The sequence below is a fragment of the Nelusetta ayraudi genome, unplaced genomic scaffold, assembly GCF_046127955.1.
Source record: "Nelusetta ayraudi isolate G7.1 ecotype Tasmania unplaced genomic scaffold, CSIRO-AGI_Nayr_v1 ptg000004l, whole genome shotgun sequence".
NCBI lineage: Eukaryota > Metazoa > Chordata > Actinopteri > Tetraodontiformes > Monacanthidae > Nelusetta > Nelusetta ayraudi.
In genome coordinates, this window is record NW_027466054.1 from 5557250 (window position 1) to 5582500 (window position 25251).

General features: G+C 45.7%; 2 protein-coding genes across 6 annotated transcripts in view; one reads left to right on the forward strand and one right to left on the reverse strand.

Annotated features, from left to right (window-relative positions):
• Nucleotides 1–825: 825 nt before the first annotated feature.
• ptpn9b (protein tyrosine phosphatase non-receptor type 9b) lies at nt 826–11136 on the reverse strand. 2 transcript variants are annotated; one of them, XM_076030514.1, is made up of 13 exons: nt 10945–11131; nt 8612–8755; nt 7956–8045; nt 7642–7766; nt 7343–7448; nt 7142–7252; nt 6161–7023; nt 5952–6048; nt 5438–5507; nt 5259–5337; nt 5012–5162; nt 4191–4398; nt 826–3722 (listed from the first exon to the last, which is right to left on the reverse strand). In XM_076030514.1, exons 1-13 carry the CDS (start codon nt 10975–10977, stop codon nt 3499–3501), a joined length of 2301 nt encoding a protein of 766 aa, XP_075886629.1. In that variant the 5' UTR covers nt 10978–11131; the 3' UTR covers nt 826–3498. The 2 variants fall into 2 exon arrangements, with proteins under 2 accessions (XP_075886629.1, XP_075886638.1); XM_076030523.1 differs by lacking the exon at nt 7142–7252 and having other exon boundaries at nt 10945–11136.
• A 1048-nt stretch (nt 11137–12184) lies between these two features.
• polq (polymerase (DNA directed), theta) overlaps nt 12185–25251 on the forward strand; it is a 19906-nt gene continuing 6839 nt past the window's right edge. Inside the window, exons 1-25 of one of the 4 annotated variants that reach the window (XM_076030643.1) lie at nt 12185–12249; nt 12362–12756; nt 12862–13091; nt 13248–13424; nt 13511–13641; nt 13724–13880; nt 13965–14076; nt 14156–14357; nt 14647–14788; nt 14885–15031; nt 15127–15339; nt 15428–15570; nt 15837–16026; nt 16369–16511; nt 16676–16869; nt 17843–17967; nt 18099–18342; nt 18788–20270; nt 20382–21807; nt 22426–22560; nt 22645–22844; nt 23881–24088; nt 24172–24365; nt 24992–25120; nt 25201–25251. The exon at nt 25201–25251 is cut by the window's right edge and continues 124 nt beyond it. In XM_076030643.1, coding sequence (XP_075886758.1) covers nt 12416–12756; nt 12862–13091; nt 13248–13424; nt 13511–13641; nt 13724–13880; nt 13965–14076; nt 14156–14357; nt 14647–14788; nt 14885–15031; nt 15127–15339; nt 15428–15570; nt 15837–16026; nt 16369–16511; nt 16676–16869; nt 17843–17967; nt 18099–18342; nt 18788–20270; nt 20382–21807; nt 22426–22560; nt 22645–22844; nt 23881–24088; nt 24172–24365; nt 24992–25120; nt 25201–25251 — 6717 coding nt within the window. In that variant the 5' untranslated portion in view covers nt 12185–12249; nt 12362–12415. Of the gene's footprint in view, nt 12277–12361; nt 12757–12861; nt 13092–13247; nt 13425–13510; nt 13642–13723; nt 13881–13964; nt 14077–14155; nt 14358–14646; nt 14789–14884; nt 15032–15126; nt 15340–15427; nt 15571–15836; nt 16027–16368; nt 16512–16675; nt 16870–17842; nt 17968–18098; nt 18343–18787; nt 20271–20381; nt 21808–22425; nt 22561–22644; nt 22845–23880; nt 24089–24171; nt 24366–24991; nt 25121–25200 lie in introns of all 4 variants that reach the window. The other 3 variants (XM_076030651.1, XM_076030627.1, XM_076030635.1) reach the window with 3 other exon arrangements.

Sequence of the window (25251 nt, forward strand, 5' to 3'; positions counted from 1 at the left end):
TGTACAGGCTCGGGACAAAAAATAAAGATCTGAAAATAGGTGTAACATGTTACTTTCACTGAGATGAGCTACACTTTATAGGTTCTCCATTACATCGGAAATGCATTTTTGCCACTATTGTTCATTGAATATTGTTTTGAGGTGCCATCACTTCCACATTAAGAAAAAATGGTAGCTGAATTTTGTATTGCAAATGTTTAAAACAGGTAATCTTTTACTTCTTAACTCTATCAATTCATTCAAATGAGTATTTTTCTTTTGAATTAATGGGGAATTAAAAAGAAAGAACATAACTTCTTAATGTGGCATCAGGGAGAATTAAAGAGTTCATGTTTAATGAGACCATTTTGTGTTGATGTCAAAATAGATTTGAGGTTTGCTCGAAGTTACTCAGCATTTGAAGCCTTAACCTCTCACTGATCTATTATTTGTGGATGTGCATGTCAATAAAGAGTCATTCAGATTTCTCGGGTGAAAAACTATTGCATATGCAGTGAAGGCCAGTGGTTTAGTGATATGAGTTCAGACAACACAGAACAATGGCCCTGTTTACAAAAATATGATCTCCCATCTGTTCACTGAAGTGACACCCGTTGTTGAAGGGCTATGACAAGCCAAGTCAGAAATGTAATGGAAGAAACGGCTTCACTAGTATGAATTACGGTCTAGATATCAAACTCTTTGTGGCAGCTGGGACTGGTTCCACATAATATCTTTTGGATGACATTACGTACAGCAAATCGCTCCAAATGGGAGGGTAAAAAATATGGAACCACCAGATCGACTGAAGGCCAGAGTGATAAAGCTGACAGCTGGACAAGCAAGTAAACACGTTCATGCTGCACATTTAATTTATGCACCACTCCATCCAGTCAAGAAGAGATCACATTAGCTTTGTACTCATTCATAATACCATTGCTTTAATGGGACAGCTGGGCTGACAGCATGTAAAAAGGCCATATGTCAATCACAAGAACTTAAAGAGTACAGAATGAGAACATGAGATCAACACGAAATGACAAATGCAGAGCATTTCCTGCATTCTCCTGACACAAACCGAAGTGTCGCAGGACCCACGGACACCCCCCCGACCCCCAACTCCCCCTCGCCCCACCCGCCTCTCGCTGCTCAGCATGATCCGCTTGAAATGTTTCTGAGTTATTTGGCGTGTGTGGATACAAGGCTGATAAGGATTTGTGACAAGAAAAATAAACATTAGTGTGAGCCTGTGCCTTTGGCATTGAGGGATGCAGGGTCCACATTCACCAACAATAACCATGTGTGTCCAACTGCTCGGACACCGTTTCCCTGATAAACATTCGAGGCTTCTCTCCATGCTGATCAACCTTAACGATAGAGATATAGATATATATTTATATATATATTTAGATACTTTTTGAAACTCTTAGACACAAAAGTTAGGGTTGTATGGACAGAAGTGACAGCCACTTCTCTTTTTTGCATTTTTCTCTTCATGGTTTTTTTTTTACTTTTTTTTTTTTTTTTGCTTTGTCCTTGGCAACCAGACGACGAGACGATAAATGTTACTGAACAGTTCTCATTAAGCTCACTAAAAAAAATAGTCACCCTCCCACTCTGCTGTCCCATTTGTTTTTCTTTTACAAGTCAGTTCCGAAAAATACGATGGCAAATGACTTCTTCCATCAAAATTTCACAGAGAACAAAAAATAGACTTCACCCCCCCCCCCCCACATCTGATTTGTTCAGCTTATCAAACGCGGTAACTTGTTGGTTTTCTCTGTAGCATCGTACCAACATTCACTGATTTCAATATCGTTGAAGTTTTACAAAGACATAAATATAGAAGGATACAATACAGTAAAAAATACAAAATGAAGTAGATAGAGTATTTGTTTTCTTTTCTTAAATGATAATTTACCAGAGGCAAACCCAGAAACGAATCTTTGACACAAAGGCAAGAAATGAAATAAAACAAAACAAAAAAAACAAACATTAGAATTAACCCCTGAGGTCAAAAGATAAATGAATAGCCATGTCTCCAACCAGAGCTCAGTCCTTTGTAACTTATTACCGCCGTGTGACGAATACGTAGTGTACTATGTACAGGACAACAGGCCGACGACGTGTGGGTGTCGTGTGTGCGCGCGTGCGTGCGTGTGTGTGACGCAAGGTCAATGTGTACGATTCAAGTGCACTCGTTTCGGTGTTATTACTACACTAGCGAGACATTAGCTAAGAAGAGTTCGAAGGCACAATTATGGGAGGCGCACCGCCGGGGCCCCGACAACCAAACGCAAACAGCTGCGGTTCGGAGGGCGAGAGGGGGCTCGCAAAGGGAGAGAAGAGCAGGAGAGGAAAAGAAAGGCTGGAGTCTGGGTGGGGTGGAGAAGGGAGGGGTGGGTGGAGGTCTGAGGACAGCCAGGCAGTGGAACAGGTTAAGGCCAAAATGACTTAAAGATAGTCCAATCAGAACGCTCCGACGGCAGACCTGACGAATCGATCACTGATTTGCAATGTGATGTCAAGTCTCGACGGCGCAACCTTTTAAATATGTACTTTGTGACAGTCTGGCTCAGCGCATAGATATCTGCTCTCGCTGTGTTCATCAATTATATTAAACAAGGCTTTAGTCAGAGGTCGTTATTATACACAATGATGTACAAATGTATGTTATAAGAATATACATGGACTTCTGTCTAATATATATCTCAGTAAGGACTACATCCAAGCATTCAATGTTGAGGACTTTGGCTTTGAAAAGTTAGTCTACATATGCACAGATATGAAACACACGTAGAAAATGCACCGTAAGATATAAAGGAAACCAAAAACATGATGACATTGCAACAAACGGAAATGTACTTAATGGCTCACACACACACACACATTCACAGACACATGCACACACATCCACTGTTGCAAACGACCGTCAGCTCACGCAGAACCATTTCAAGAACGTTAAAATGGCGTTTCAAGTTTCACATTGCCCTTCACATTTCCTCTGCCACTGCAGACTCGTTCAGGGATGAAACGGAACAAAAATACAAAAAAAAAAGGGGGGGGGGAACAAAGACTCAGGGTTGGAGGGTTCGGAGGGGTACGGTTCAAGTTTGTCGTTCCTCATGTGCAAGTCGATATATAAAAAAAAATGCTACAAGTCAACTCGTACAACTCTCTTGTCAACAAGACAGATTAAGGGCAGGCCAAGCCCCCTTATAGTTTACCGATAAAAGGGGGAGGGGGCTTGCAAATTGGCAGGACAGCTTGCTCTCTCAGCGATGCAATGCACGGACTCCACTCTCCGTATTGTTGCGTCCGGCTCATAGCTCCACTCCGTCATAATTGTGAGCAACGAGCAACGGTGGGAGCCCACGTCATAACATCACAGGTCAAAATTAAGTCTTCATCCTTTGTCTCTTTTGGCAGAACAGTCGCAGTCTTCCTCGGCGCCGCTCCTATGACTCAGGTTGGCCGTTTCCACGCCTTTTCGCACGTCTGGTTTCCACCGTGTGGCTTTCACTCACTGTCAGTGTCCAGGTCTGAGTCAGACCACTGCACCGGACTCAGTTTACCATTGCGTTGGGCATACTCGATAACTGCCGTGTAGCAGAAGTAGTACTGGTCCCAGGTCTGGATGCTGAAAGCCCTCTGTGTGCGCATCCGCCGCACTGTCTGATGGATGTCGACTGTGCCGATGTCCTCCAGACGGGACAGGCAAATGTCCAGTGTACAGAAGGTTCCTGGCAGAGGAAGGGAAGCAGAAAAGAAGTTAGTCAAGGAAAAAGCTGCCTTGACACGCATGCTGCTGGGATGTCGTACAACTAGCCTGACAGCATGAGAGACACCATGAGAGAAAAGAGTTTTTGCAGGATGAGAAAACAAAGTTTTCTGCTAAGGCTGTAAAAGGATTGATTGATTACGTTTATTGTCAAAATTCCTCCTGGAATTTGTCTTGACAGCTAAGCCTTGTTTGAGAGGGGTTTACCATTAATCAAAAGTGGCTAATCAAGTTCTTACCAGTGCATGACACTGGCTGTATTTAGGTGAAATTCTTAATTTTACTCTTCCTAGTCCTGCTTTGGGAAATGAGTAGTTGATTCCATGTATTAGAAATGTGGGTGGTTCTTCCCATGTGGCACAAAGCCCAAGTGACGCTGAAACAATTCAATTAAGTTCACCCCCCCCAAAAAAAAAACATAAATGCATACCTGTGCGGCCAATACCAGCACTGCAGTGTACGACCACTGGGGGGCCCCCTGGAGGTCCCGTCCAGCTGGTACCTAAGCTCTGGACCGCAGCGTCTCTCCGCTGAAGGACATGCTCACGGAAGTCCAACATAGCAGAAGCACTTTTGGGGACCCCGAAGTCTGGCCAGCTGACATACAGGTAGTGGCAAACCTCCCGTCTCTCTCCAGACTGGTGGAAGGAAACACACAGACTTTAAAAAACTGGAAAGTAGTGTTGTAGTCAAGCCATTATATATCCAAGAAAGAAAAATAACAACAAAACAGAAAAAAATGCAAGGTATCTTTTCATAATTTTCTTCAAGATTTTGCTGCTTTGTCAACTATACTGAACCATTTTCAAAAAAACAACTTTGCTTCATAAAATTAAAAAATAAACTGAGTAGGAATAAGAGGGCAGGGAGTCACTCTGGGTGTCACAAACAAAGCGTAAAACGGCAGCAGCTGGATTCTTTTCCGTTATTATCAGTCATTGCAGTGTTGGCCTGAGTCTTGATCAAAAATCCCAGGTCCGTGATGAGACCCTTAAAAAGTGATCTGGAGACCAGTCTTGAGACCAGTCTTGAGACCAGTCTTGAGACCAGTCTTGAGACCAAGACCAATCTTGAGTACTACAACACTACTGCAAAGTGCTGGCGACTGCACAGGTAGTGGTAAACTTCACGTCTTCCTCCAGACTAGTGGAAGGAAAAACACTGAAATTTAAAAAAAAAATAGAAGTGCCGGCGACTGCTGTGGGCAACAGCAGAGAAGAGCAGCGTGGACGCGCGGATGCCTTCACTCACCTGTGTGTTGTAAAGTTCGAGGCAGGAGAGTTTGAAGTCCTGGAACACCTGGATGTGCGTGTTCCTCACCAGGAAGTAGCCGTGCTGCTCGGTCCTGCCCTCCTCGAGGGGCCAGTACTGACCGCACTTGACACGCCCGCGTTCCACCACCCTGAAATACAATACATTGGACACATTGAAGGACGAGCCGCTTTAACAGATCACAGTTTCTGTGAATTAGAAAGGCGAGAGAAAAGGGGAGACTCACCTGGTGGTCATCACAATGAGAAGTACCATCTGCTCCCACACCATGCGCCAGAAGTCACCAAAGGTTTTTGGCAAAGGACCTGAGGAGCACAGGAAGTGTTACAGGCCACGGGGATGTGGGGAGTGCAGAGACACGGCGGAACAGATTCACGTTCGGGTCGGTGTGATTGAGCCGCTCACCCTGAGTTGCAATGTAGGCGTTGCTTTGCTTGTACCCATCCATGAAACTGGCATTGATGTAATCTGAAGTCTGCAAGGCACATCAAAGAGAATGTAGCAGCAGCAACTCACTGGCAAAATCAACTGCTTCCTGACGCCACACATGACTTATCAACACAGCTGGGGCCTCCACGTGTTTGCAGAACTAAAACTTGAATCTAGAAAAAAACAAAACGAAAACAAAACGGACAGCCAATAAAATCTACAGCGCACACAGCTTGTATGGCTGAAGTCACGACCATTAGCTGTGTCACCCATTATTGTAAATTTGTGATTGTTATAGTGGCACCTGAACACCTGAAAAAATGATATGAAGTTAATACATAAAATATAATAAAATTAAACACAAAAAAATATGAAAATGTTGCAACCTGCTGTCTTTCAAACAAATGATCATATTTCACAGCTCTGAGAAAACATTTGTAAATGCCATCAATTTTGAGAGTATGGTGTGAAATAAATTGACAAAAATTACCTCATCCTCATCATCACAGAGCTGGCAGAGTCGCACTCGTGACTGGTCCAGGCAGAGAACGTCGCTGTACCGGTTCTTTATCTGGTTGGCCAATTTTCTGAAAATAGACCATGTAAAAATGTGAAACCCACATTTGTCAAACTACTACAAAAAAAGACAGCAAAAGAAGACAAAAAGCAAAGAAACGAGCGAGGCTGGCAGACACATACTTGGAGTAGTCGAAGGCTCCTGCTGGAGGCTCCTTGCGGATGTCCTCGTACTCCTGATAGATTCCCCTCTTCTTCTTCCTCTTCACGTACTCCACCAGCTCGCGCACCGTCATGCCTCCCTGCTCGGGCACGTGCACCGACACCTCCATGTAGCGGTCGTCGTCGTCGTCATCGGGACCCCACGACGACGACAGCTGCGGGGACTGGGAGTAGGGCTGGTGGGGGGGGCGGGGCAAAGACTTCTGGGGCAGCGGAGGGACGCCCTCCTCCTGCTCGCCATCCTCCGCCGCAACGCCCTCGCTCGGGGGCGTCCCGGCGGAGTCCGTCTTGCCGTCCGCCGCCTCCCCCTCGCTTTTCTGCGAGAGCGGCGTGTCGGGGGGCGTGTCCGACTGGGGCGGGGCTTGGCGCCCGTGGCCGTTGGTGTTGGCGTTGGGGCCGCAGCTGCCGCCGGTCGCGCTAACGGCCGAGCCGTTCCAGTGTTGGTGGTTTCCCTGCAGCCTGTTTGCGGCCGACTGCCCCGAGACGTGAGTCCTGCCTTCTAGCGCCACGCAGTGGTTGTGCGGGTTGGCGTTGCTGTCATCGTAGCAGTTGGAGTTGGCCGTGGTTATCTCTGGGCCTAGCTGGGTGTTGCCGTGGGACAGGGTGGCGCCGGCGCTGGAGTTGCTGCACTCCAGGCTGTAGGAGCGCAGCAGACTGCCCACGCAGTCGTGCTCCTGATTATCTCCCTGAACGGTGTTGGCATGCGTGTTCACGCAGGACTGGATCCAAGCCACGTGGCTGTACTGGGACGTTCCTCCCAGGTGTTCGGGAAGGGAGGGGACTGGGATGTGATTGGGCAACTCGGGGGCTTTCACGGTGCACACCTGGTTAATAAGGAAACGCAAGCAGTTCAATTGATGAATCGCGAAAAAAAAAAAAAAAAACACCTTGCATATCGCTTTAGCCCCACCCCCCCACTCAATAAAAGATGGTCACACATACCCTTTCTCGCAACTTTTCACGAACAAAGAGACGGAGGACTGCAAAAGGTGCCCGAAACCAAAGAGGTGATGATACAATAAAGACGCATTTTAAGCGAGCAGGAAAAGCCCCCTGAGAAAAAGAAATGGCAAACCAAAAACCGTATGAGTTATATTTTTCACAGCGAAACTGCGAGTAATACAGGGTGTTTCTCATAGTTACCTTGAGCAAATTGAGGATCTTGACACAAAGTTCATAGTCAAAATTGCCGTAGCTGGAATTGGTCATGTCGTAGATAAATATTAGTCCATCTCTTTGAGTTTGTAGACTAGGAACAAATGAACAGAACGAGAAGGTTGGTGGAGGAAATAAGGAAGACATTTTTCTTTGCAAAAATAAACAATAAGAGACATTGGGAAACAACAGCATAATAAAATTAAAGCGGTCTTGAGTTTCCAAACCATCTGAACAAATAGCACAAAGGCCAGTAAAGTCATAAAGTCAAGAGCAAAGCGTCAAACCTCTCTATGGCTTTATCCAGCTGATAGATGATGGCTTGCAGAACAGCTTTGTGGGTTGTGACGTCTGGCCGATGGAGACGAGCAGTAAAGAGTGCCAGAGCAGCACCCTTGGCGTCACGGCCAGGCTGGTAGAAACGAAAAACAGACATCAAGTCAAAAATAATCACGATTCTATTTTTAATGTGCCACTCTTTCTACGGTCATAACACACACCTGCCGGCATAACAGCCACGTATATGCGCACACAGAAATCCGACATTCATGTGACAATGTACAGGAATGTTTACGAGTGTGCACGTCCCTCTATCACTCACCAGAACTGTGAATTTGCCACTCAGCAGCTCAGAGCGGAGGGGCTCCTCATCGGGGTTGATGTTGATGATGCCTTCCTTGATTCTTGTGTTCTGATCGTGAAATGAGGAAGCAGAGTGCGGTCATGATATTGTATGGAAATAGGGGAACTACTTGGTTGGCAGACTTTATTGCTTCCAACGAGGTTCTGCAGAGAGATCTCAGAGCACCGACTTTCAGCTCCAGTAAAATAATTACTAAATAGAATTGAAGGATACAGACTGCTACTGATATGATTGTTTGCTGAAACACCTTGCATATGCTGTATGTAAAGTTCCTTGGCAGGACGATTTCCTATGTTTAAGGTTGGAGAGGGAAATTATGCTATTTTAGATTCAGAGTTTAGGGAAAGGGACGCACGAGTGCAAATATTTGAAGCAAAATGTAATTTTGGATTCATTCATCTATAAATACATTTAACTTCACTGAGTGCTAGGAGCACTAGACACATTTTATAATGTCCGGCTATTATCAAATATTTGGTGAAGGCTGAAGAAAAACAAGATAAAAAATAAAAAACACAAAACCCAGAAAAAGATACAAAGAAAATTTCTTAAAAAACAAGATAAAAAAAACTACTTGTGAGACACAAAGTACTAAACCTAACTTAATTCCATACCTTGTATGCTTGGAAGAGTTCGATGGATCTGGTGACATCGAACTTTCGTGCCCTTAGAAATTTCACAGCTGTTGGTTGGGACACCAGCCCTGCACTGTGTGGCTGCTCCCTGCTGCGCACGTTACCCAGGAACTCCTCCACTGCCTGGATAAACAGACAATGAGATGATGTTGTCAAACAAGCAAAATCAAACAGCGACGGAAATTAATCAGACCGCGAGATGCGAGGCGCCTGAGGGATCAGGCAGTTCACGCCTTACCGACAGCCGCAAATTAACTGCAAAAGCTAAAATTGGCGCACGTACAGGAGTGTTTCTTAGCGTGCGCGTCCCTGTACTGAAACTGAAGTTATACAAATGGCAAAAGCAGGCCAGAGCCCTGGAGGATGCAATAGATAATTCCTGGAGAAACGGAACAGTTTGTCTCAAGCATACCGGGCCTTTTGTGTGCACTCCAAGTGCATAGCCAGCTCAGGAATCAACTGATTAACTCATCAGAATTATGGGAACCAACTCTGATCCGGACAAAACAATAACGTCTTTTGGCAAGCCTCGCAGAGCTATTCAGACTCCAATGTGCTTTTCTAAAGACGTATGCAACCGCAAAACCGTTTGGCCACAATTGCAATAAAATCCTTTTTTACGTGTAATTAGAGTTGATCAAAAGTCTTGAAACAATAATTATAAAGACTTTATCATTGTTGAGGGAAATGAAAGACCACAAACACTTTCAAAACTATCTGTAGAATCAGCACATTTAAAAGGATAAATGCAACAAGTCCAGAGTTTGGCATTTATCCAGTCAGAAAATTCTACATTAGCATTTCTCATAGAGTGACACTTCCAAGTCAGACTGACTAGCATGCTGGGATGACTAAACACATACTGAAGCATTAGTAGTAAAATCTAAAACAACAAAAACACATAGGAATAGCATTTGAATATAACAAAAAATAAAGAAATGTGGCTAAAATAATAGCGTATAATTTCAAATGAACGTGAACACTTTTAGACAGTTTTGTACAGAATAAAGTTATCACGCAGGGTGCAGGGCCAAAGACATGCACAAATGTTATTTCAAATCTTTAGCTGTTTTATTGAAAATAATAATAATAATAATAATAATAATAATAATAATAATAATAATAATAATAATAATAATAATAATGATATACAAATCGACCTGCAACACGTTTGGATAATTCTATGAATATTTGAGGAAGTGCATAGCAACACAGGGACTTGAAAGTCTTGAAGTCACAGTAATGTCACGTTCCTACCGACACCAGAGCATCTAGAACAGACTTTCTTTCCTCAAACTGGATAATTCAATGCCGAGCACCAGTCGTTTACTTTACTCGAGATCGAGGAGGCCACCCCTTACACTCTGACGCTTCGTAATAACATCCACCGACTACATTTAGGAGTGCATCTTAAAAGTTAGTTTACCTTTTATGTGTAAAGTTAAAGCAGGTCGTTCTTAAACGATACAAAAAAAGCTGAACTGTCAGCAGAGTAAAGCTCGTAGCTCCGTGGCATTCGGCGTTTGCTCTCCACAGCAAGCCCAGCCCCTTTTACTAAAGCGTGACAACAATAATGCTAGGAAGCAGGGAATCAGCTCTGTGAATTCTCCTCCGTAAATATGATATAGAAAGGTGCGAGCTTGTTGACTCGCTGCAAATCTCGCATTGTGCGACCAGGGACGGTCCGAACTGTTGTCAGCGTACATCGAGGCTCTCGCAGAATCAGGGAAACGGCGTCTGGCTATAAGAAATCGTCATACTCGGTCTAACCGCATCTTTCACGTCTAGCGGGGCGGCTGTCGAGGAATTTCCCGACAAGTCAACAATGGCTATCAGCGTTAGCCCAGCAGCTAGGTTACATGTGGCAGCTGGGTGGCCAGCGAAAACATTTGAGACGTCGAGTACGACCAGTACTTTGGGGAGGTGGGGGGGGGGGGGGGTCAAAACCACGAGCAGGCGTGTCGAGAACTGAGGTGTCGCAAACACATCTGCGTGGTTTATGTAGTAACCAGGTTGTAGCAGCAGCGAGCATTAAAAGGGAGGACACAGCCGGTTCCTAGTACTCCCAGCGAACGCCATCGTGCTAACGTCGATGCTAACCGCTGTCAGTCGACTCGGGGAGGGAGCGAACGAACGGGCCAGAAGCTGTCTAGTCCACCACATCACTCCCCCGTCAACAGACACCCAGGGGGGGAAACTATGCGGATAAATCGCCAATGAGAGAGATGGCGTGCGACTTGACGTGTGTTCCCTGTAAAACGCGCCCGGGACTAGAAGAAGGGGGCAAAAAAAATCCGTAAAGTGACTCTTACCAGCTGCTCCTGAGTTGTCAGGGCTTCCGCCATCTTGAAGCCTCCGCAACGTCGCAGCGGGAGCGCGCTCAGCAGCCCATCGCTCACGCCCTGCAGCCCGAAACGGAGACTGAAGCCGCGCCCATACGCGTGTGTTTTGCAATTAACATCAAGCGATTCGCGGTAGAGTCTTTAATAAAAGACAGAAACTTTCATAAAATAAATTTGTTCAACGCTTTATTTTTGTTTCCAATACTCCACATTTACCTTCACAAACCTAAACGTATTCTTAATTGTGCACCACAAGTTCAGATAAATATACATATATTTTTTTAATTTTTTTTTTTTTTTTTTTTTACAAAGGGCAATCTCTAAATTCTGAGTCTAGTTCATGTACCAGTTAAGAATACCTTTAGATGCCACCTGCCATGGGTACACGCTATCTTAATTTGTCCTAATGTTTCCCACTGTTTGAACAAGTCAAAGTTAAATAATATCATTATATAATTAAGAAATTAAGACAAGAAAGGCACTCCACTCCATTTTTTAGGAGGGGAGTAATTCGTATTACGTTCGGCATATCTTACAGGGGGGAAATCGATTTTTGAAAATTCTAACGGTATTATAACGCACACACAAGATACAAAGTTTGAGAGGAGAAAGACACTCGCCAACTAACCATCCCATCTTACACCAAGAACACGCTGAAAGGGACAAAATCAATTTGGCATCAAAATTAGGCAGTGGAAATCGCAAAAGTGCAGCGTATGTGTATTGTGCTTCCCCCTCAGCCACAGAAAGCGCAGACAGAAACGGAACCTTGGGATCCAAGCATTTGTCTCGGAGGACTGTTTATATGTAACACCAAGGCGGCGGTTTTGATTTCAGACTATCTGCTCTGCGCTGTCAAGAGGGAATGTTTACACTTCGCGACCATAATCACGCACCTGAGGTAGATTCCGTTCATCTGTAACATTGTATTTGGTGAATAGTGTCGGTTTTAAGGTCGTTGAACACATTTTAAGCAGATGTCATGTTAACGTATAAACGGTCAGTAGGACGTTTGTCAAAAGTCCTGATTCTTCACTATGAGCTCTTCGCGTCCTCACTTAAAAAAGAAAAGCTACATGGGACAACATCAGATCAAGAAGAAGAGGGGGTAAGCTTGGCAACACTTTCGCGTATTATGGCGAAGAAATATGACAGATATAACATCACGTTTGGTCGCAACGGGTGTGAACTGATCAGGGTTGTTTTTTTTTTGTTTTTTGGGACAGTTCTCAAACCGATGATCTGCCAGATGGAGACGACAAAGTAAACACATCGGTGAACACTCACAAAAACAGCGGCATGGTGAATGTAACAGCCTTTTTCTGGAATGTCCTTTAAAAACAAATTAAATCTAAGCAGAATTTTCCCCTTTTCGTCTCCTTCCTAGGGCGGAGGAGCGGCGCTCCCACTCGGCGAATCCACATTAGCTCTTGATGAGGAGATGTTGCAGGTGTTGGATGCTGTTGATCCCGTGAAAAGTGGGCCTCAAAGTACTTGTCGAGTTGCAGTGAACATACCTGCTCAGCCAGAACGGGACTCATTGGCAGATTTAGTCAGACCACAAAAACACACAGCACCCTGTATTCAGGAAAAAGAGCAGAGTGGTGGCGGCAAGAGACCAGGATGGAATGCAGACTGTAAAGATCTGGTCCAGAGGCTTCTCTTCAGTGAGGACTCTGGGGAAGCACAGACTGCTCAGGTACATCCGGAGACCTCTGCCTGTACTAAAAAGGTGTCCCGTCAGGAGACTAGTAACAGTCCAAAAGTGGGCACCTCATCCAAGTGAGTTAACATACTAAACACAGTGTTTAATTCTTCCTTTCTCCAATCCATCTGTGTATTTTACTAATAACCGACAACAAACAAAATGGACTTTCTGTGCTTCAGTGGGAAGAGAGTGGCATCCAGAAGGAGGAACTCTCCTACCGACAGTCAGAACGAGTCAAACGTGAAAGTTGTTGCGTCAAAGGACTACATCTTGTTCAGCCCAACTCGAATTGCTGCTCGCATTAAGAAGGCCAAACTTCAGCAGTCATTGCAGAACCAGTCAGCCTCTGTACTCACAGTGCCCAGTGGTTTAGACTTCAGTGCGCTCACTGCGACATTACCTCAACCAGGTAAAGTAGCCTCATTTTATTACATATACTTGTTATCCATCTAATGTTCAACCAAATCATTTTAGCACTACTGTGCTGAAAACGCCCGGACTGAAAGACTTTGTCCGGTATATGGTCACTTGTGAAAGTATTCACTTAATCATATTTTGTTTTTAGGCATTGCCCTACATGCTCCCTCAGATCAAGATGAAAAGTTGCTGTTATCCAGTTGGGGTTTACCAAAACCTGTCCTGGAGCGATACCACAAACACAGAGTGACTCACATGTTCGAATGGCAGGCTCAGTGCCTCTGTGTTGGACAGGTGCTGCAGGGAGGCAACCTGGTTTACTCTGGTAAGAAGTGTTTCCATGCAAAGAATGTCAGATGGTGCACCGCTGTTTGCATGTAAGTCTTATACTGACGATCAGTGTTGTTTTAGCCCCAACAAGTGCTGGTAAAACTCTGGTGTCTGAGCTCCTGATGCTGAAACGCGTGTTGGAGACCAAGAGGAAAGCTTTGTTTATTCTGCCATTTGTGTCTGTGGCCAAAGAGAAGATGCTTTACCTTCAGGTGAGGGGGTGGTGGACTGGAAACTGCATGCACTTACATGCATTGCGTTAACCTACATTTTTTTCTTATACTCATCCTGAAGAGTGTATTTGAAGAGGCAGGAGTGCGCGTGGAGGGATACATGGGCAGCACGTCTGCAGCCGGAGGGTTTGGTTCACTGGATGTGGCCGTCTGCACCATAGAAAAAGCAAATTCTCTCATTAACAGGCTCATTGAAGAAGATGGCATGGCTCTACTTGGTAATACACATGTAATACTTGCGTTTTCTTTGCTGTACACTTTACGCAGGGAGTCCAACTCCATTTTTATCTCTGCACTGCTAGGTATGGTAGTGGTGGATGAGTTGCATATGGTCGGAGACTCTGGAAGGGGATACTTACTGGAGCTGCTGTTAACCAAAATTCGCTACATCGCTCAGAAGCAGAACATCACTGGGTTCGTGTCCATTGCTCTGCCTGTCCAGGTTCCCCTGTCGAGAGCCAGAGTGGTGAGAGTGTTTTATCTCCGCTCGCAGGTCTCTGTCCGAGGGCATACAGATCATCGGTATGAGCGCCACTTTGCCAAATCTCTCCCTGCTGGCCAGCTGGTTAGGAGCAGAGCTTTACCAGACAGACTTCAGACCCGTGCCGCTGGAGGAGCGCCTCAAGGTCGGCTCTAAAATCTACGACAACAGCCTCTCTGTGGTCCGTCACTTCACTCCTGCTCTCAACGTCAAGGTAATTTGAGCCTTGGGGCTTTACACAAGTGGGTCAAGTCTCTCTGGTTGTTTCTGTTTTTTTTTTTTTTTTTTTTTTCTTATACTTTCATATTTTTCTTTAAAACAGTCAATAATAATGATAATAATACTCATCATCATCAAATACATAATAATAAATGTTACATGTTATGGTGGAATCCTGTTACAACACTTCAAAAGACACATTATTATTGTTAGAAATATTTCTAAAATGATTTTTCCAAGGATATGAGATCATTGAAATCATCATTTGTGTGAATTTTTTGAAGGGAGATGACGACCACATCGTGAGCCTGTGCTACGAGACAGTGAAGGATGGCTGCTCTGTGTTGCTCTTCTGCCCCTCCAAGAATTGGTGCGAGAAACTGGTCGACTGCATTGCCCGAGAATTTTACAACCTCAGACAAGCCGGTACATGCAAAGCCAAATGTTACATCACGGCGTCACTCTGCATTAGTGTACATTAAAGCGGAGCAAAAGCACGTGGCTCTTACATTCTCCTTTCAGGATGTCAGGGCGAGGCGGCGCCTCAGTCCGTGTGTCTTGATCAGGAGGGACTGGAGGACGTTGTGGCCCAGTTGAGACGTACGCCAACAGGTTTAGACTCTATCCTCCAGAGGACGGTGCCCTGGGGCGTGGCCTTCCACCACGCTGGTGAGCCGAACCCGTGGTCCCCCATCTCATCCACAGTGGCCTACTGGGCCACTTCTTTGACAGTTTACTGGTCACTTACTCTTTTGCTTCTTTAGGGTTGACTTTCGATGAGCGCGATGTGTTGGAGGGAGCATTTCGCCAGGGCAAGGTCAGGGTCCTGGCTGCCACCTCCACCCTCTCTTCCGGGGTAAATCTGCCGGCTCGGAGGGTCATTATCCGGACCCCCACATTCAATGGACACTTGTTGGACGCGCTCACGTACAAACAGATGGCAGGACGAGCTGGGAGGAAAGGAGTCGACATAATAGGTACCTACGGAATGATGTCTGGCATAAAAAGACCACTCTTCACCTTTTGGTCTCAAGATATCTTTCTTTAATTAAAATTCTATTTCAGGTGAGAGTGTGCTGGTGTGTAAGGAGTCTGAACGTCAGAAAGGCATCAGCCTCCTTAAGGGTGCTCTTCAGCCAATCAGCAGCTGCCTGGTGAGAAGGGAGGGAGAAGGCGTCACTACCAGCATGCTGCGAGCCATCCTGGAGGTACAGCTGAAGTCCAGATACATTTTTCATCTTGCAGAGCAATTGCTTGATTGTATGAATGCACATTTTAAAGTATCAAACACATTTTACCTCTTTAATTAAAAGGCCCAGTTTGTAAGGCCTGTGTGGCACCCAGCGGTTAAGTGCAAAAGCATTCACTTAACCTCCCGTATGTCTCATGTCAAACAGATGTATTTTTGATTCTTTTTTGAAGATTCCATCGAAATGTTCGATATTGGTCCTTTAAATCTTTTTCCAACTTGCAGATCATTGTTGGAGGTGTAGCCAGCACACCGCAGGACGTGAGGTTATACGCCTCGTGCTCCCTGTTGGCTGCCAGCATGAAATGTAATGGCAAAAAGGAATCGGATGAAGAGGCCAACAAAGGTGCTATTGAGGCATGTGTCGAATGGCTGATGGATAATGAATTCATCAGTATTCAGAAGGATGGACAGGGTACGGCCATTTATTTTCTTTTTTTTTGTCATAGGACACCTATCTTCACACGGCTGTTGATTCATGTTTATAGAGTCCACTGAAGGTTTTAAGAGAGAACTTAAAACATATCTTTTTAGACAGGCTTTTCCCTGACGTTGATGTTCTAGGGCCTCTGTGAAGTTACTTGTTGCTGTGTCACTGTGTGCTCCCTGTTTGTCATCTCTGTATTTTATTGTATTTTATCACTGCTGGAAAGCACTTTGTGATTTTATCGATGGAAGGTGCTCTACAAATAAAATTAACTTACTTAGAAGTTAAAATGTTTCAAAGAATAATAACGGGGTGTTTTTGTGTATCCAGAGGAGCGTTACTGTCCAACTCAACTCGGTGCTGCTACCCTCTCCTCCTCCTTGTCCCCACCGGAGTCTCTTGCAGTGTTTGCAGATCTCCAGCGGGCCATGAAGGGCTTTGTACTGGAGAATGATCTGCATATTCTGTATCTGGTATACGCTTACACACGCACATGCATATCTACCGTTGGTACTGGCCTCATTTTAACTGTGGCCCCTTGCACCTCATTCACGACCCACACGAGCCGTCCCATCTTCACAACTGACTCATCTTCTCGCAGGCTCCACTGACATTTCACTGTCTAAATCCCCTGCAGATCACCCCACTGTACGCAGAATGGACCACCATAGACTGGTACCAGTTCTTCTGCCTGTGGGAGCAGCTCTCGTCATCAATGAAGAGGGTGGCGGAGTTGGTGGGAGTCCAGGAGGGTTTTCTCGCTCGCTCTGTTAGCGGCAAACTTGTGGCCAAGACAGACACGCAACGGAGACAGATGGCTATTCATAAGCGGTAATGCATTTATTAATGTTGACCGCACAATGCTGTCTGTACGTCCTGGTACTGCCGAACACTTACTGTCTTGACTCAAATCCAGTTTGGAAAATATCAGATATCATTCACATCACAATGTTATTTTGTATGCATAAATGGTACACAAGTGCAGAGGTGGGAAGTAACGAAATACAAATACTTTGTTTCTGTACTTAAGTAGAATTTTTAGGTATCTGTAATTTACCTGAGTATTTATTTTTCTGATACGTGAACGTTTTACTCCCAACATTTGTACATAAATATCTGCACTTTTTTACTTCCTACATGAAAAAAAACACACTCCTTACTTTGTGTTTAACAGTGTAAAAGATACAAATTCTGTTTAAAGTAATTTGTTGTTGTGGATGGAAGTAGAGCAATATAAACTATGCTGTTGTGCAGGTAAATATAAAAGTGGATCATATTGTAGAGATTATTTTTGAGTATCCCGGCTTTGGGGGTCACTCTGGTCAGTTCAGCCAAGATTGTTCTGTCACAACTTTTTGATTTTGGCTGAATTATCAATAAATGTATTGAAAATGTTTACTTTTTATCTCAGCACATCTCAGAACCTGTACTTTCGTACTTTTACTTTTGAGTAAAAGTAAAAGTACTTTTAAGTAAAAGTACGAAAGAGTAAAGAAGTTGAATCAGTACTTTTGCCTGATTGAGTATTTTTACACAAGTAGCAATACTTTTACTTGTGTACAGAATGTGAGTACTTTTGTCACCTCTGCAAGGGTACATACAGTTTTGTGATGTGCGAACCAGGTTTTATTTTTGGTCACAGTAATGTAATTGTAATTTTAGTCTATAAGTATGAATCAGTTTCAGACACACTCTTTCCATCAATATGTGCCCTGTTAATAAACACCGAATAATTTCAGGAATGACGGTCAATCAACAACACTCGTTTTGATCTCGCCCTTTTCCCTGCGCTGCCTCCTTTCAGGTTCTTTACCACCCTTGTGCTCAACGATCTGGTGAATGAGGTGCCTTTAGGAGCCTTGTCATCCAAATACAACTGCAGCCGTGGGCAGTTACAGTCTCTCCAGCAGTCTGCCTCCACCTACGCCGGTAAGACATGGCGAACGATGGAATCAGTCGGTGCTTGACAGCGGCAGCCTGCTTGCGACCTTCGTCAGTTATGAAGCCTTCATACTGGCTGCTCACTTTGTCAGCTGACTGACACCCTTGTGCCCCTCCAGGCATGGTCACCGTGTTCTGCAAGCGTCTGGGCTGGCACAACATGGAGCTGCTGTTGTCCCAGTATCAGACCAGGCTGAGCTTCGGGGTCCAGCGGGAGCTGGTGGACCTCGTCAGGGTTTCCCTCCTGAACGCAGCACGGGCTAGAACGCTGTACGCGCAGGGCCTCTGCACGGTCGCTGAACTAGCCAGAGCTACCGTCGCTGATGTGGAGAAAGCCCTGAGAAATGCAGTCCCCTTTAAGAGGTATGTAGGCTATTTAGAGATGGTAAGTTAAGTAGAACGAAAGAATTATCCATACGATAAGTAGGTATGTTGAAAGTTGGAATGAATTTCTATGATAGTATTATCCACACAGTTCTATACATAGATTTGTTATCGCACCCATATTTTTTATTATGAAAAAAACCTGATCTTGTGCTTAGTGCTCAGTGAACTCAAGGCAAGACCAATATAAGATTGTCTCTCTTGAATTCAAGTCACAAAGAATGAATCATCGTCAAAGTAAAGGTGGCCCGGCTCGTACCAGCAAAGCTTACCAGGAATGTGTCTGGGGAGTGTCTGGGGAGTGGACTGTACATTGGCAGCAGCTCGGTTTTTATTGATTCATGCAACTTGTGTGTGTGCTGCTTTTTGTCAACTTACATGGCGACGGCTACAAGTTAATTGAATTTTGTCTCGTCCTCTGCAGCTCTAAACGTGCAGTGGACGAAAGTGAGAGGGAGGCAGCCGAGAGGCGGAGCCTCCGCTGTGTCTGGGTGGCCGGCGGCCGGGCCTTGACTGAACAGGAGGCGGCTTCTGCTATTGTCTCCGAGGCAAGACGTCTCCTTCAGGAAGATCTGGCCCGGTTAGGTGTCCAGTGGGACCCAGCGACACTTGCTCCGGCTGCTCCTGCTTTACACACCTCTGACGACAGCAGCAGTGGATCTGACTCGCCGTCCGCCTCATATCTCCAGCCTCACGAAGAGCAGAGGGACAGCGATACAAATCTGCAGAAAAGAGACGAGTTCAAAACCAGTGCAAATGGAGACACGCGCAGTAGTGGAACTAACGGTCGAGGAGAATGCGTGCAAGAGAGAAGAGAGGGAGCAGGAGAAACAAAAACAGAGCGAGGAAGGTCCGAGCCTGAAGATGGAGCAGAAATGCAAAACCTGGAGGAGATGAAGGAAGATCTGATGGAGCCATTGATCAAGCCAATGCACCATATTGAGAAATTAGAAATATTCCAAGAATCCGATAAAGGTGACGCAAATAAAGACTCAATGGCAGCTGACAAAGAACCAGAGGAAAATAGAAAGGAAAGGTCAAAGCAAGAGAGGCAGAAAAGTAAAGAGATCGTCTCAGTCAGACCTGAGGATTGTCAAGCCAATGTTCCTCCGAGGAGCCTGACACAGGAGCTGTCGGAGGTTTTAGCGAGCCCGTTTTCCCTACCGAAGGCTCTTCCTCAGCCCTCTCCCACCCCCCGCCCTCCTCCTCGGTTCAGGGCGCCAACATCCCGAGCTGAAGAACCACGTCGCTGTCCTTCACCGACTTCAAAAGGAGAAGGTTCCACCAGCCTCGTCACCTCCCCTGTGCAGCCAGGTAGACTGAGGCACTCCAGAGCCTTAAGCAAGGTCCTCAACTCCATACGCACCGACAAACAGCTGCAGGAAGACACCCGGGCGGCACAGACCTCACGCTCTGACTCTGCAGCTGAAGCTCCCCCAGGAGTTTCTACACCTACCAACGTAGACAAGCGGGACTCCCACCAGTCGGCCTCCCCTGGATCTGCGCCCTCGTCCTCCCCGGAGGCCAAGAGAAGACGGGTAGACGGCAGAGGCAGGGACGACTTTTCCTCTCCGGAGCTTTTCGCAGAAAACGAGAAGGAGGCCGTGAGAAAGGCGGAGGGAGAGAGTTTTGGCGACAGCTTCGAACTGGACACTCAAACAGAGAAGCTGATCGTTCAGCAGACGTCGCAGCGTCGGCGTGATAATCATCAAGGCGTGGATCAGATGGCGGAAACGGAAAAGACACCGGAGGAGGAGGAAGAGGCGGCGGCTGTGGTGACTGCAGATTTGGAAAAGGATGCAAATGAGGAGAGGAACTGTTTAAGTACTCCCAATGACGCTTGTCCCAGGTTTAATATTTCCCTCACAGACACCCAGATGGAGCTGATCCTCAACACCAGCCAGCAGGTGAGTCACCAAAAATAATACCAAGTTTTTTTTGGTTTTTTTTTAAGTTTTTATTTAAAAGTTTTGAGTTATGTAACTACACCATAAATTGAAAAGCTAATGTTTTTACAGGCATCTCTCAGTCCAGGTGGAATTAATGTGGCTGGGAATAAAAGCAAAGACGAGGACGAGGCGCTCGTTGTCGACAGCTTCAACAGGAGCAGCAGCTTCTTATTCGACAGCCTGTACGACAGCGGCCTGCTGGCCGCTATGGACCGTCCGCAGACCTCCGACCACTCGGACGAAGAGGATGCGGAGGGCGAGGGGGTCGGGGGAGGGGCAGGAGACCCTCTCCCGTCCACCCAGGAGCGACGGCGCAGCGAGCTGCTGGCCAACCAAGAGGCCGAGCGGCAGGAAGCCGCCCAGTGGAGCGAGTCGTCCTTCAACCTGTCGGAGTGGGGCGACTCGCTGCTGGTGGGCGAGCATTTCCTGCTCAAACACGCAGAGAGATCCCAGCGAGAGCCGGAGGCCGGCCGGGGTGGCGAGCGGTGTCCCGAAGAACGGCGGTCGAGTCCGAAACCCACAACTTCCGCTGCTACGGCGACCCAACGTGACCCTGACAGTCACAGAAAAGCAAACAGCAGGGACGAGGACAACAGACCAGACGGGAGACGAGAGGATGGAGCAGAAAGGAGGGCCGTGCCATCAGATAAGATGCTTTCTGAACACCCGCATGTTGAAAATGCACTCTTTTATTGCAGCCCCGGTGTACAGGAGGTCTTTGATCGCTGGCCCAGTATGTCCGACCAGCCCTGTCAGGACGCCGCTTTAAGCCACGCTCCCGATATGGCCAAGTTACCCGGTTCATCATCAGTGGATGGGGGTGCAGAAAGAGGAGAGGTGCCCACCGCCGCTCCAGAAGGAGATCCCCCCGAGGCACCACCATCGAGGCAGGACTGCCAGGATGTAACGGAGAAACCGGAATCGGCCGGTGATCTGATCCCCCCGACTCCGGAAGCTCCACCCGTCACACCCCGGATAAAAGTGACCACCTCGTCGGTCCAGTCGCCTCACGCTGCTCCTCCACTCAACCAGTCGACCCCCTCCACCAGCCGCCGGCCCCAGAGAACAGCAGCCACAGGGGGCCGCAAACCTCAAACAAGACGGAGCGACACGGTCAGTGCAGTCAGGGAACCCGACCCTGCACTGAATCTGGGCCACAGACAACAGGAGGAACAGAAAGCAAAGTCCGGTCCACCTGCGCAGCTGAACTCCAGAACTGAGCCACGGCAAAACACGAAGCAGAATCCCGGGGGTCCGTCTGCCCTCCAGGGAGACCCCCCCCACGACGTGGACCCCTCCGTGATCGAAGCAGGGTTTTCTCTTCAGCAGTCCCAGGACGCGTCGCTCAGCTCCAGCGACTCTGGGATTTTCTCCATCATTGACGTGGCGAGCGACAGACGCCTCTTCGAGACGTTCATCCACGAGTGGAAGACGAAGGAGCGCTACTCACTGGCTTTGGCCTGTGAGAAGATGGAGAACAGACAGCCGGCGTCAGGTAAAAGCCAAAGATTGACGGTAAATGTGGAGCAGTTATGGCAGAATAGTTTGATTTCCTCCAAGTACCACAAACTTGAGCAATTCAAGATACACTTATGAGTGTAATTCTGGTCATTGTTTTTATCACAATTTTATCACAATTCAAAACTTAGTGCAACTCAGGTTGAAAACATTAAAAAAGGGAAAGGTTTAAAAAAAAGTCTCATCTAATAGCCTTTTAAAAGTGTTTCAACACTTTTACCTCAGAACAAATGTGCTGTTTAAAATAAACTTTTATAATCCTTAAATGACCGATATGATCTTTATTTACCGCCTTCAACTCACTAAACAAATTGGGAGATTGAGCTCAGCTGAGGAACTCTCACTTGCATATCAAACACAAAACAAAGGGTCAAATAAGGTTGATCAAACAAAGGTGCAGCGTCCCTGTGGTCAACTGTGGGCACTGAGCTCTGACGTGCTTGCTTCTCCCTGCAGCAGCAGCAGCAGCCGCCTCAGGCCCATTGTGAAATTTAGCAATATTGTGTCCAGAATCAGTTAAATCTACTGTTCTCACATTTCTCAAATCTTTCCTTTTAAAAACTTGTCGTCTGTTCATCCCTCACACTCTTCTCAGTAGCTCACCGGAAGCTCCCCGGGGTGGACGGATTCCCAGTTCCAAACAGCGATGGACTGGTCCTTACTGGACTGGCTGTCTGCTGGGGATCGAGGGATGCGTACTACTTGTCTCTGCAGCAAGAGCAGAGTGAAGGTAAACACATATTTGACATAAAAAAACGTATGCACAAATTTCTATCCAGCGGCGTCTCCCTTTACTTGCTCTCTCGGCCTCCAGGTTTGAGCGCCAGTCTGGCCCCGCCTCCTTTGGACAATGACTTGCCAGTTAGTGAAAGGCTGTCCCAGGTGAAGACCTGCCTGAGCAGGCCATCGGCTGGTCGTGAAAGCGTTGTCATTACATACGACATCATCCAAGTGTATAAAACGCTTGTACTCAGCTGTGGTATCAGCCTGGAGGGAAACTACGAAGATCCAAAGGTAGCTGTCCAGTTTCTTTTTTAACACAGTACAAATTTGATTGCACTGCATGTCACATTCAGAATATGTATGTGTATACATATATATATATATATATATATATATATATATATATATATATATATATATACATATACATATATATATGTATATATATATATATATATATATATATATATATATATATATATATTTATATATATATACATATATATATATATACATACATATATATATATATGTATATATATATATAGATATATATAGATATATATAGATATACATATATACATATAGATAGATATATATATACACATATATATATACACATAACAACAGGGCGACTGTTGCAAGTTTCACTATATATATGTGTGTGTGTGTGTGTGTGTGTGTGTGTGTGTGTGTATATATATATATATATATATATATACATATATATATATATATATATATATATATATATATATACATATATATATATATATATATATATATATATACATGTATATGTATGGGTTTTAAAGGTCGAGTGTAAAATTTGGCTAAATTGATGATTTTTATATTGGTAAAAGCGTAACATAGAGCCCATAAATACATAAATAAAAGTGTGTACCAACAGTACAACAAAAGTAAATTGGTTTTCCTACCCTTACAACTGTTCTTATATGCATATAAGAAAACACATTTTGCAAGGGTCTTGCTCCCAGTTAGCTGCCATCTTGCACTGCCATATTTCTAGGAAGCCTGGTGTGGACAATCCAGCCTGCCTGACAACGCGTTTCTCAATTAGGCAGAACACTTGCATCATCAAATAAACCAATGAAGAAGCAGGACGAGGTATCAAGGTTTGTACTAGCAGGCCACCGTAGTTCACTGGCAAGCTTGGGAGAGGGAGATTATGGAGTCCCTTTGGGCATTTAAGTGAAAGAGCACTGCAATCTAAAATGTATGATGTCGCTATTTCTTCTTCAAAGTCTCCAATTATTACACACATGTAAGTATCATCTGCTGTTCTTTTGTAATGTGACTATTTCAGGTCGCTTGCTGGCTGTTGGACCCCAGTAGTGAGGAAAGGACTCTGACAAACATGGTGACCGCCTTCTGTCCCGAAGAATTGCCTCTGCTGGACGGACTCGGGAGTCCACACACGCACTGTCCTCGCGTGAGGGCGGCGACCACCAGCGTGCTCGTGAACGCCGTCATGAGCCACATCACGGGCCTGCTGGAGGAAGACGGCGCCCTCAGTACGGAGACCCGACGAAAGCCGCAGAACTCACCGTGAGCGCGCACCTACATTGGCGCTGACGTCGCGTCTCGTTCCATTTAGAATTTTTCAGGAGCGTGGAGATGCCGTCCCAGGTGTGTTTGGCTCTGCTGGAGTTGAACGGCGTGGGCTTCAGCGTGGAGGAGTGCGAGCGGCAGAAGCACGTGATGCAGGCGAAGCTCTCGGCGTTGGAGTGTCAGGCATACAACCTGGCGGGACGCAGCTTCTCGCTCACCAGTGTGGACGACGTGGCACAGGTTCGTCCCAGCTGGCTCACGTCTGAGAAACCTTTTTTTCAAAGTCGGACCCACTGCTTTTTTCTTGGGGAATCGCTTATCGATTATTCAATTCCGATTCAGAGGGCTACAATTCAATGAATCACGATTAATTGAGAATCGCGATTTATCACGATTCCAATATATATACATATATTTTTCCCCCTCACTGTGTGACTAATAAACCAAGTGCTTTCTAATTATCCATTTTGAACAAACCAATTTCCTTTCTATTATTTTTTATTGATAATTAAGTTTAAGTTTTTCTGTCTTTTCCTCCAACTCCAGGTGCCAGCAGGCGATATGGTTCCTCATGTTTGTCGTGTTCCCACAATATTTGTTTGTAGCGTGACACAACTTACAGTGACTTTTGTTCAGTTTCTTTTTCCCCTTGTGTCTCGTTTCATGAGTTTGTTTTAATCTGCGTGCTCGTGTGTCTAATGTGCGTTGTCTCATCTGTGCTGCAGCGTAGTCGCAGATGAGTTCCGGCCTTGCTAAAGAAATGGTTTTTTTTTACATTTGTGAATCAATTCATAATTGGCAATGTCATCATCGTGATTAATCTAAGAATGATTTTTTTTTCCCGACCCCTACTTTATTCCCTGCAGGTGTTGTTTTTAGAGCTCCACCTGCCTCCCAATGGTGACTTGAATGGACCGAAGAGCAAGAAGACCCTGGGTTACACCAGGAGGGGCGGCGGCAGAGTGCGACTCGGAAAGCAGTTTAGCACCACCAAGGTGATCCTCCCAGGCGCTCCTTATGTGTCGACTCTGCCTATGATTGGATGATGACTAAATTGTCAAAATGATGTTGGCAGGATGTTCTCCACAAGCTGTGCCCGCTGCACCCGCTGCCAGGTGTGATCCTG